The sequence below is a fragment of the Sabethes cyaneus genome, chromosome 2 (genome assembly GCF_943734655.1).
Source record: "Sabethes cyaneus chromosome 2, idSabCyanKW18_F2, whole genome shotgun sequence".
NCBI lineage: Eukaryota > Metazoa > Arthropoda > Insecta > Diptera > Culicidae > Sabethes > Sabethes cyaneus.
Genome location: NC_071354.1, coordinates 168,899,554 through 168,912,531, shown reverse-complemented (window position 1 = coordinate 168,912,531; position 12,978 = coordinate 168,899,554). Strand labels below are relative to the sequence as shown.

The following is a 12,978-nucleotide window of genomic DNA, read 5'->3' as shown; positions in this document are numbered from 1 at the left end:
AACGATTCTAAATTCAAACTACTTTTAGTTGGCTGGTGTCTCAAGGAAAAGTGGATAAGGCTCTTCGCATTCTCAAGAAATTCGAAAGGATTAACAAAAAGACAATTGATGCCAAAGTGTATCAGGAATTTAGCGACAGCTGTGTTCGTCTGCAGGAAGAGGAAGCTGTTAATAGCAACTACTCGGTGCTTGATCTGTTTAAGACGCCACGATTGAGGAATATCACTATTCTGCTGATCGTCATCTGGATGGCCATCTCATTGGTATTCGATGGGCACGTGAGGAACGTCGGCTCACTTGGGTTAGATCTATTTTTCACATTTACGGTTGCAGCTGCTACCGAGCTGCCAGCCGATACTTTTCTCACTTTGACTTTGGACCGATGGGGTCGCCGTTGGCTGGCCTGCGGAACGATGGTGGCTAGTGGAGTTTTCAGTTTGTTTGCCACTGCTGTACCTATGGGTAAGTTTTTAATATTTCATCAAATTCTTTCAAATTCATTCAAATACATTTATCCGTTTAGGTGCATATTCTGCTACGCTGGCAATTCTCGGTCGGTTCAGTGTAAATATCTCTTACAACATTGGGCTGCAATATGCTGCCGAACTTCTACCAACGGTCGTCCGCGCTCAGGGCGTGGCTTTCATTCACATTATGGGTTACGTGGCTAGTATTGTAGCCCCATTCGTGGTCTACCTGACGCATATATCCCCCTCCATGCCATTGATCGTGTTAGGCATCATCGGAGTGGTGGGAGGTGTGCTTTCCCTATTTTTGCCCGAAACACTCGGACATGATTTGCCACAGACGCTGGCAGATGGAGAAGACTTTGGACGAGGGCAAAAAATTTGGGACTTTCCATGCATGACAAAGTGAGTATATATACTATATTATAAAATATTAAAATACTAAAACTTATCGCTCGTTTTTTCTGCGATTTCTAGAAAAATACACGATGACGTCGGTGACCTTCCGGTGCAGCGTTTCACCCGTGCTACATCAAAGAACTCGATCGGTGCTTCGCTGCGTGCATCAACTCGTGGAGAGCTCAGCTCCAGTATGCTGAACCGTTCGATTCGATCGCGTGGTTCAACTCGATCTCAGCAGCAACCACGACTTGACCAGTTAACAGAAAACGTCTGAATGGTCCATCGGTCGGCATGTTTTGGTTTGTACAGCACTATCTTAGGTTTAGCGCATAGATTCACGGAGTGCTCTGTTTTCTGAGAGATGGCTAACAAGGCGCAAGCCCAGGGATGCCAAATGTTTTATTAAAGTCTTCACTTGGCCGTAAAATCAACAACGTCTACAAGTCTACAAAATGTCCTGAATTTTATCTTTATCAAATCCATCAGGATGATGACGGTTTTGTAAATTTAACACCACTGGGCACCCTGGCCACTCTTTAAGGAACTCAAGCACCTTCTAGTCAGCCGTATCGGATGGTTCTAACCCTTTAAGTTAAGTTATAGTGAAATCTGTTATTTCATAGCAGGCACAAATCTTCCAAACGATCCTTAAAGGGATAACTATAGGAAACCATATATAATCTACAGCAGCGGTTCCCAACCTTTTTTCGGTTCGCGTACCCCCTGGCGGATTTCCCTATACTATTCTGCAGCGAACTAAAGTTTTGGCGAACCCCTGGGGGTTCGCGAACCCCCATTTGGGAACCGCTGATCTACAGTATAGCACACCCATTTGAAAGTGTGATTGGGAGAATTTGAAATGGATAAAAGATCGGTTGAAACATGAAAACCAGCGCGTTTTGCGCATACTGGATACAAAAGCTGTGAATTGAAAAATAACAATATACACGGCAGAGTAAGGAATTGAAGTTCCTAATCGAACAACGCGTAAACTTAAATGTCGTCTTTGCCAAAAGTATTATATTTTCTTGAATCGTACATGTACAGTTGTAGAACAGCTACTAAATCATTGGAGTTCCTCAAGCTGTGCTGCAGAACAAATTTCAGCCAGTCATGTGATAGCATCCAGCATTAGTAGAGTTTACAGTTAGAGAATAGAGGTAGTTATCTTATTTAGGTACTTGGTGGATCACTTTGCTTAAATTGTAATTTGCATAACTGATTTTAACAGATGTATAACAAGATTTTAAATTTTACAATGCAAAAGACTACCTGGCAGGTTAAATTGACTTAATTGTCGTACTGGCTGCTATTGACAAAACGATTGAAAATGTTCTGTAACGATCGGCAGTTAATCAATAGTTTAATTTATTTGCTCCTTTATTTATGTTTATTAGGGAATAGTGCGAGAAAATCATTGGATATCGAATAATATGACACATCCCTTGAAATGTACCTTTTAGTGCATACGAATAAAGCAACCAATGTAAACTGAACTAATTTCTGCTGGTTTTTCTTTCTTCTACTCAAAACGTATTTACTTGGCCACTTATGTCTGCCAGTTCACCAGAATAAAATGGATGTGGATTCCTGTCGCATCCTGCTCTACTACGATGGGTCGTCTCTTCAAAGTATGAGCAATCCACCTTCATCTACGCTCACGAGTCTCGGTTTTTATCGTGTGCTAGTAACATCGATGATAGAGTTCCAAATTGGAGATCCTAGAGTGAGACCACCACGCCTGAATCATGTATCGCAGGCAACGGTTAACGAAGACCCGTAATTTCCGTGTTGTCTCCGTTGATACGAGCCAAGTTTCGCAGGCGTATATTAGAACATGTTAGATTAGCTCTAGTTAGTATTTGAATTTTTGTTTTGTTTGGTTGGTAAGGTGATCTGATTTGAGTGGCAAATATTCTGAATACTTACAAAGGCACTCTTTCCCCTGGTCTTCGTTCCCCTTCCAGTTCCGCCAGGCGATAGTTTCGCGGCTCGAGATGCTAATGGTTGAACGAAAGCTCTTTTTCATATCAGGGTTTTCTCACTGGTGGACATTGTAACGGCATCCGACATTTTCTTCCTGTTGCTGAACGCGAACAACAGCAACTAGATCTCACCTAAAGTCAGCCGCCAGCACAGGTGGCGAAGAGCACCTCCTGTCACCATATTGTTCATACTATTGTTTTAGCAAAAACTCTCCATTCAAACTTATTTATCTTAGACCATGGCGTTCCATGACGGATTTTAGATTCGCGTTGTTCAAGCTAATCTTCGCATTGAAACCTTCTAAATTGATTTGGATGTACGCTTTTGGGACTTTGCCAGCTCAATTGTACAGCTGACTTTAAAAACTCTCTTTCTCCTGTTTGTTAGCAGTATCTGCTAATGCGTGGCGCTGCGTCATCGTTAGGTTTCTCACCCGCGCTTGTTCTGAATTTAGCAATGATTATTCTATCGTTAATTGGTTCCTATCCCATCAAGGTTGTGCAAGCCCCAAGAGTCAGGAATCCAATTCCTCATTCTTCGGTCAAGACCTTCCATGTTACTATTTGTGTTCGTGTTTACATGCTATAGATCAGCGGTTCCCAAATGGGGGTTCGCGAACCCCCAGGGGTACGCCAAAACTTTAGTTCGCTTCAGAATAGTATAGGGAAAGGGGGTACGCGAACCGAAAAAAGGTTGGGAACCGCTGCTATAGATCGTTATCAAAAATCCAAATCGATTCCTTTCTTCATTTTCTATAATTATATGATTGTCAGGTAGAGTAAATCGCTAGCCTAAGGTCCTTTGCTGCATCTTAGCCCTTCTATGGTTGCGCATCACAGTGGGCACCACGCGTAATTGGGCTAGAAGTTAGTGGACAGAGCTGATGGATTTGCACATGTTCACTCTTAAAAAACAATAAAAACAAAGAAGTGAACTGGTTAACGGCTGAATAATGTGTGCCGTTGGTGCTTTGCACACCTGTAGGCATAAAATAGATCCTACAGTGGTTCACAGCCTCTTATTCAGCAACTTCCATCCCTATTCTAACTCCTTGTGGTACTAGCCGGGATAGGAGCAACCTTGCTGGATATCGGGTAACCAACCCCGGTCGAAACCAAGGTCGTATGCTGACAAGGAAGGAGGGCTCTATCGAGCTTCGTTGATCCTCCGGCGAAACAGTTGGTTGGTGTAGCAGGCTTTGCAAGCCGCCACCATGAAAAAAACTAAAGCAGTGAGCGAAGAACAAGGAAATTCGGACTGGAATAACCGGAATAGGACCACGCGACGAAAACAGACTATGGATTGGAAACTGGGGACGTGGAATTGCCGATCTCTCAACTTCCAAGAGAGCTCGCAAGTGCCTTCCGACGTATTGAAGAGTCGCAAATTCGACGTCGTAGCGCTGCAGGAGGTGTGCTGGAAGAACTCAATAATACGTACGTTCAGACGTTCACCAAATCAGACAGAATCACAGATCGACCACGTTTTTGATCGACTGTCGGTGCATCTCAGACATTATCGACATAGAATCCTATCGAAGCGCTAACGTTGACTTGGACCACTACCTAGTGATGCTTATGATGCGCCCAAAACTCTCCGTTGTGAACAACGTTAGATTTTGCGCGGCTGAAGGAGCCAGACGTCGACGCAAACTACGCGCATTCACTCGAAGCTGGGCTGCCGCTACTCGCATAACAGTCCCTTTTTCTATGGAGCATCCTATATAAATGGGACTGTTGTGCGAGTAGCGGCAGTGCGCTGCTGGAAAAAGACGAGCTGGACGAAGCCCCTCTCGAAGACTGTTGAAACATTATCAAAGCAGCTATCAGCAGTGTAGCGAAGATTTTCTTCGGGCATATTGCACGGAATCAGCGGAACGATTGGTTTAACGATGAATGTAGGAGAGGAGAGTGATGGACGAAGAGAACGCGAAAGACACAAACAGAAGAAAATGCAGCGAAACCAAATCTTCAGGGAGAAAAAGGGCTTCATGGAAGATCAGGAATATGCAGCGTTGGCGGCTGTATTTTTCTCAGGAAACGCGAAAGTTCTACCAGAAACTGGACGAATCCCGCAAAGGCTTTGTGCCGCGAGCCAAAATATGTATGGCAGTATTCTGACAAACGATCGTGAGGTACCCGATAACACCTAAATGGTGCCCTAGCGGAGAACCGTGGCGACGGGGAAAGCCATTTCGGTGGTGCACCAAACGAGTAAGAGGTGCTGTAACCGGTGGTTCCAATCAGCATAGTCTTGTGACTCCATCCCAAGTTCAAATCCTTTTTCCCATGATCAGATTATTCGAGTCCCAACACCCTGAATACGCCCCTGACCAGATTGTCAACATTGCGATAGCGGTAGGTGCGCATCTCCATGCAGATGTTACAAGGCTCGTCCACACTGAACAGTTTTCGGGGAGAGGGTGTGAACGTACTCCAATAAATAAAAAGTTGGTAGCGTTAGGGGACATTCACTAGTGACGTCACTAAGGGTTATGTTCCGGAACGGATGTGACTAAAATGTCAAAACTCGACAGTTTGTCGAGTTTTAGTCCATCTAACTACAAGAACTAGCTTCCTAGGCTTGGCATCTAACGGGATGCTTTCTTTTCATTCTTGACTCCGAACCCGTAGAGAAGTAAGTGTCGGGAATTAAAGTTAGAATTACATAAATTGTGTACCATAAGTAGGCAAATCTGGCTGAAATATTTATGTGTGAATAGTTTTTATAGAGCTAAAGTTAAAAATAAAGTCTAGAATAAAATGAACAGTGTGCTCAAAGACAGTTTTAAAACCTAAAAGTTAGACAACAAAGAAAACACGTTAAAATGTTTATTCTAGTGGTCAAGCTAAACCCTTACTGTTATAAGACGAACACAGCTAAAATTAGAAGTAAAACGTAGAATAAGATGTACAGAGTACTTAAAGATAGTGGTAAAACTTAAATGTATAACAATACAACCCGTTAAAAGCAAATCTTATTATCAAACGAAAATCGTGAATAAAAAAAGGAAGGACGAACACCACGTCTAAGCACAGAGAGCAAATAAAAAAAGATACAAGAAGGTCCATTAGGGCCTTTTCTTTATATCGGAAAATATTTCCGGCTTTTCTTTCTTCATAGCCAACGAACAACCCCCTTGGTAAACTCTAATTAGGACGGAAAGTTGAACAATTTCACCTAATCGGTTTGGGGTTCGAACTAGACGAAACCCCACTTCATAACCGTACAGAATATCACACGTTAACGAGGCTGAAGAAGACATACCATCGAATCGACCTTGGAACAACGAACGGTGTGGTTAACTCTAAGGGACATCCGTAAACGATAACCTCGATCGAGTTGCGAATACCCTCCACGGCGGAGCCATCAAGGGACAACCCCTCGCAACGGACGGCGGATGCTTCCGCCCGCATCTTGAATACTTTCCCTAGAACGGCTTGTTGGTGGTCCGTGAGTGCTTAGAATTTAAGTTTAAATTATAGTTTACGTGCTTAGGCTCAACACGGAATATCCAGTAAGCTTACCCTGTTTCTTTAGCTATTTTTCGTCTTACGCAAACCGTCTAAAGGTGTTTTCATTCCTAGCAGGTTCTGAGTCCGTACGGAAGCGAGCATACGTGGCTTTTGAGCATTCCCTAATAGTTAGATTCCGTTCTGGGATGTTGCTCACGGCGGCTCGCTAGTTCGTGTTCTAAAAATTGGTTAGGTGAGATAGTTCCCCAACAGAGAACAGATATCCATTCAGGAACAAATTTTTCGGGAATTCTTGGATAAAATTTCAAATTAAGATCATCTAATATGCTAGCGTCACCACCACTATAGTTTCCCTACTAAATGATTCTTTTGATTTGCACACTGACAACCTTTGGCTCTTCTGGCGCTAGTATATATGGATTATAAGCGTTATGCTAGTGCCAGAAACTAGCTGTTGTGAGTTTTAGTGTAGAATTTTATGCGCCTTTAGCGACATCATCACTATAGTTTCCCAACTAATTTGACATAAGTTTTATCCAAGTGGGGACCTTTCGCTTGGATGTCTGTTCTCTGTGGTTCCCCTCCGTCCACTGAAATCTGTTCACTGTGGCTCACATGATTGCCGATCGCGGTAGTGGTGAGCATAACCGACCCTGAGATCCCCTCCCTGTTGGAGCATGAACTAGCTAGATAGCGGAAACTGGGGTGTAACACCAAGTTACAGTGCCAGTCCCAGCGATAGGCGAAATTAAGGAGGCTATCATGCAACTAAAGAACAATAAATTAGCTGGAAAAGATGGCATCGGACTGGAGCTTATTACCATGGGACCAGAAAAGCTGGCAGTTTGTATGCACCGGCTAATTGTTAGAATTTGAGATACGAAACAACTACATAATTGAGGAGTGGAAAGATGAGGTTATCTGTCCGATCTAGAAAAAGGCGACAACTTGGACTGTGAGAACTATCGAGCGATGTGCCGTTCTCAATGCTGCCTACAAAACTGTTCCAAATTATTTTCCGCCGACTATCATCAGTGGCGAACAGATTTTTGCGAACTTATCGAGCCGGCTTCGCCGGCTTCCCCGGCAAATCTTTCTAAAGGGCCGTGATTACAGAGCTCCCTCGCAGGTTTCTGAAGAGATAAACGTGGATAACGTGTGAAGCTGTACGTCCCATCTTATTTGAAAATTAACCCGAATTAACCCGTTATATTGCTTCTTACCAGTTGTTGATTTATTTGTATGATCACACAGCAATGCATTTGTGTAAAGTTTTGAAACTGTGACGTGCTTTGTGGAAGATTTTATAGAAATTTATTTTTGGTAAATTTGCTGCCAAATAGTCGCTTTTATTCGCCACTGCTTCGAGAGCCAGTTCATTTGCTGTCATGTCGACTTCAACAATATTCACTCGCTCGGCTATTAGTAAACAACAATCGCTGAGGGTAAATCTAAATAATCATCGGGGTTAAGCCCCCCTAGGAAAATGGTCCTGGCCGACCAAATAAAATGGTCGAAACAATGCATTGCAATGCCGGAGACTAAAACCCCCCAAGAAATGAGCGCTAGTTCCTCCAATGCCCATCCACATCAAAATCCATGCATCCTTTCTTCCTAAAAGTCAATAATTTCATATCTCCACCGCACATTCGAATCCAGATAGTTTAAATTATCCTTTGAAACTAAATTGTAGTAATTTATAAGGAATGTGCCTTACGCTACAAAATTTATCAATAAATCTATACCTATAAAGAAGGATTTCTGTCTGTCTGTCTGTCTGTCTGTCTGTCCTGTGTTCCTTATAGAATCAAAAACTACTGAACCAATCGGCGTGAAAATTTGCATGTAGAGGTTTTTGGGGCCAGGAAAGGTTTTAGTGATGGTTACAGACCCCTCCCCCCACTAAGAGGGGGGGCTCCCATACAAATGAAACACAAATTTCTGCATAACTCGAGAACTAATCAAGCAAATAGAACCAAATTTGGCATGTGGGTGTTTTCGGTGACAAGAATTTATTCTAGGGTAATTTGAGACCCCTCCCCTCTTTATAAGGGGAATTATAACTCCTCTCCCCTTTAAGAGGGGGGGTTTCCATACAAATTTCCTCATAACTCGAGAACTAATCAAGCAAATGGAACCAAATTTGGCATGTGAAGGTTTTCGAGGGCAAGAAAATTTTCTATGTTGAATTAGGACCCCTCCTCACTTTAAGAGGGGGGGCTCCTGTACAAATGAAATACCAATTTCCTCATAACTCGAGAACTAATCAAGCAAATGGAACCAAATTTGGCATGTGTGTGTTTTTGAAGACAAACAAATTTCCTCATAACTCGAGAACTAATCAAGCAAATGGAACCAACTTTGACATGTGAAGGTTTTCGAGGGCAAGAAAATTTTCTACGGTGAATTACGACCCCTCCCCACTCTAAGAGGGGGGGCTCCTGTACAAATGAAATACAAATTTCCTCCTAACTCGAGAACTAATCAAGCAAATAGAACAACATTTGGCATGTGGGTGTTTTTTTTGGTGACAAGAATTTATTCTATGGTGAATTGAGACCCCTCCCCTCTTTATAAGAGGAATTATAACTCCTCTCCCCTTTAAGAGGGGGGACTTCCATACAAATTTCCTCATAACTCGAGAACTAATCAAGCAAATGCAACCAAATTTGGCATGTGAAGGTTTTCGAGAGCAAGAAAATTTTCTATGGTGAATTAGGACCCCTCCCCACTTTAAGAGGAGGGGCTCATGTACAAATGAAATACAAATTTCCTCATAACTCGAGAACTAATAAAGCGAATTGAACCAAATTTGGCATGTGTGTGTTTTTGGAGACAATTTTTTTTTCAATGATGAATTGGGACCCCTCCCCACTTTAGGAGGGGGGGTCCTATACAAACGAAATACAAATTTCCTCATAACTCGAGAACTAATCCAGCAAATGGAACCAAATTTGGCGTGTAGGTGTTTTTGGAGGCAAGAATTTTTTCTGTGATGAATTAGTACCTCTTCCCACATTAGGAGGGGGGGCTCCAATACAAATGAAATACAAATTTCCCCATAACTCGAGAACTAATCAAGCAAATAGAACCAAATTCGGCATGTGGAGGTTTTTGGAGGCAAAAATATTTTCTACGGTGAATTAGGATCCTTCCACACTTCAAGAGGGGGGGCTTCTACACAAATGAAATCCAAATTTCCTCATAATTCGAGAACTAATCAAGCAAATGGAACCATGGCATGTGGGTGTTTTTGGAGGCAACCATTTTTCCCATGATGAATTAGGACTTCTTACCTTTTTAGGAGGGGGGGGGGCTCCCATTCAAACGAAATACAAATTTGCTCATAACTTTAGAACTAATCAAGCAAATGGAACCAAATGTGGCATGTGAGAGTTTTAGATGGCAGAATTTTTTTTCTGTGGTGTATTACGACCCCTTTCCCTTTTAAGAGGGTGGGCTCCCATACAAATGAAATACAAATTTCCTTATAATTTGAGTACTAATCAAGCAAATGGAACCAAATTTAGCATGTAGGAGATTTTTGAGTCTTGAATTTATTTTATGATAGTTAGAGACCTCTCACCCCTGTGGTAGGGGGATATGGACTCTCATACAAATAAAACAGAAATTTTTGCGAAACTCAAAAACTAATCCAACTCGAGAAATTCGAGACTCTTCCATAAAACATTAATCAATAACAAGACCACAAAAACTATCTATAGTAACACTAGATCATTCAGGACGAGCCGGTCGCGAGTGTTGCCGGTGACCCGCCGTCGGAAGCGCCGCCCACTGGGGGGCTTGCAAAACTCGAGAAGTGACAAAGATCATCCGAGATTCATGATTTATGTACAACACAGGTTAATTTGTGGCAATACGAAGTTTGTCGGGTCAGCTAGTAAATAAATAAATTACAATACTCATTTGTTCGTTGACTTCAAAGCCGCATTGCCATAATTTGAGACAAAGTCTGCAGCTTGACGTTCTGTTTTTGTTGGGAAATTTTTGAAAACCTTTTAATTAGACCCACGAAACGAATTTCCAGCAGGAAAACCGTTATTATTGATTATTCGTCATTATTATCAACCCGAGAAACGGGAAAAAACGGCAATATTTGATACCGATTAAGTTTATTAATTTTTTTAAAGAAATATTTACTCGCTATATGAAATAAAATCGCTTTGAGTTTAATTTTGAACAGTAATAGCACAAAGCTTCATAAACAGTGGTTTCTTCTAATAGGAATAACATAATATAGCAGAATCAACGGAAATCTGACGGTTTGTCGGTGCTTGACGTTGATCTACAAATATTGAAATATCTTGCAGAGTTGCAGGTAGTTGCAGCTAAAACCTGTTCGATCTTGTAGAGGACACTTTGAACAATTATTCTGTGTATATTTTAGCTTGGAAGTCGGTGGAACATTTTTTAAATCAGTAATCAAAGTTGGAGTTCAGTTTTTTGAAGGATAATATCTATGTCGTTTCTATGGGGCGATTTCTTAGGAGTGAGGTCAAAATGAATTCCTTCTATAACCAAAATTTATTCTACTAACCTTGATCGTTATTCTCCATTTTAAAGATTTTGATTACACAAACTATGAAACTTTTACGAGCGTGAAGAATAACCTTCAAAAATGAAAGCAAAATTTGTAGGTAAAATCCACTCTGCAACTTGACAGTTTGAACGCTTGTAATAGTAGTTGTGACGCTTTCCCAAGCAAACTAATACTTGTTTATATAGCAGAAGGCATCTATAAATAATTTCAAATACTTGGTATACCCGATTTAAAAAAAGTGAAAAATGATTTTTGTCTATGGCTCAACGCACTGTGTGCCGCCTACAAATCTGTTCCAAATTATTTTCCGCCGACTATCATCAGTTGCGAACAGATTTTTGCGAACTTATCGAGCCGGCTTCGTCCCCGGCATATCTTTCAAAAGGGCCGTGAATACAGAGCTCCCACGCAGGTTTCTGAAGAGATAAACGTGGATAACGTGTGAAGCTGTACTTCCCATCTTATTTGAAAATTAACCCGAATTAACCCGTTATATTGCCTCTTACCAGTTGTTGATTTATTTGTATGATCACACAGCAGTGCATTTGCATAAAGTTTTGAAACTGTGACGTGCTTTGTGGAAGATTTTATAGAAATTTATTTCTGGTAAATTTGCTGCCAAATAGTCGCTTTTATTCGCCATAGTGTCTGTCGACTTCAACAATATTCACTCGCTCGGCTATTAGTAAACAACAATCGCTGAGGGTAAATCTAAATAATCATCGGGGTTAAGCCCCCCTAGGAAAATAGACCTGGCCGACCAAATAAAATGGTCGAAACAATGCATTGCAATGCCGGAGACTAAAACCCCCCAAGAAATGAGCGCTAGTTCGACCAATGCTCATCCTCATCAAAATCCATGTATCCTTTCTTCCTAAAAGTCAATAATTTCATATCTCCACCGCACATTCGAATCCAGATAGTTTAAATTATCCTTTGAATCTAAATTGTAGTAATTTATAAGGAATGTGCCTTACGCTACAAAATTTATCAATAAATAAATAAATAAATTACAATACTCATTTGTTCGTTGACTTCAAAGCCGCATATGATACTATCGACCGGAAAGAGCTATGAAAAATCATGAACGAGAACAGCTTCCCCGGGAAGCTCATCAAACTGCTTGAACTGCTTCCTGCATGACGGCTGCTTAGCATACTCAACTCAATAACTCAATATGCACCTCTGCCATGCACTTTTGTAGTAGTGTATGAATCTTCAATTTGGGCTAGATTTAAAATCGAGATGAATTTTCAACAAGTAAATAGAAATTGATTTATTATTTCATGTTAGAATGGAATTTTTGTGTTCCTTCTTGATAAAACGAAGTAGAATTGTACTGTGATACTGCATTAACAATTGTTTAATTTTTAATATAAGTAAAATATAAACAAACTTACAAACTTATGTGTTTTTCATACCAGCATCGAGAGCGGTTACACGCAAGGGATTGCTTCTATTTCATCGGCCTAATTAAGTGTACAGTCACTAGATATATCTATATAGTCCGGCGGATAAGTATATGGAAAGCGCAGCAAATGAAAAGGAATGTAGGCTGAATTTAGTAGTGGGCTGAAAATACCCTTCGGCCTATATAGATATTTATGAATGTAAATTCAGGAAAGTTTTCTTTCAAAGTGGTTAATTATGTTTATTTTTCGAAATTATTTCGAAATCAAAATGATCTTCAAAACAAAAATACAATGCTTATATCACATGAACAAATATTTTAATTTTGTCAGGTGAGCGAATTATGAAGATAAAGATTTTGGCTCCATTGAGATGTGACGAAAAGAGGTATTGCCATTGTCATATCTCTTTGATGCGAATGTCATTGAGTGATGGACATCTCGTTCCAACGTAATAGAAATATGCGGTATAATATTGCATGATTTATTATAATTCATAATCCGTGAAATTATTCGAACTATAGAAAATTCAAATTTCACAATTATGTCGTGTTTTAGTTATTAAATTTCTGATACAAGCCATATCACTCGTCTGATGTCACTAGTAAAACACAAATAGTATATTTATAGGCTTATCTCTCAGTCTCTTTCACATTAGAAAAAAAAATCATTCTCAT

The 12,978-nt window shown here is 40.7% G+C and overlaps 1 protein-coding gene across 1 annotated transcript in view; it reads left to right on the top strand.

Annotated features, from left to right (window-relative positions):
* The window catches only part of LOC128733737 (organic cation transporter protein), a 39,999-nt gene extending 37,670 nt beyond the window's left edge, over positions 1–2,329 (top strand). Inside the window, exons 5-7 of the mRNA XM_053827505.1 lie at positions 29–462; positions 524–872; positions 945–2,329. Of these exons, the coding sequence (XP_053683480.1) occupies positions 29–462; positions 524–872; positions 945–1,143 (982 nt within the window). The 3' untranslated portion in view covers positions 1,144–2,329. The remainder of the gene's footprint in view (positions 1–28; positions 463–523; positions 873–944) is intronic.
* Positions 2,330–12,978: the final 10,649 nt, after the last annotated feature.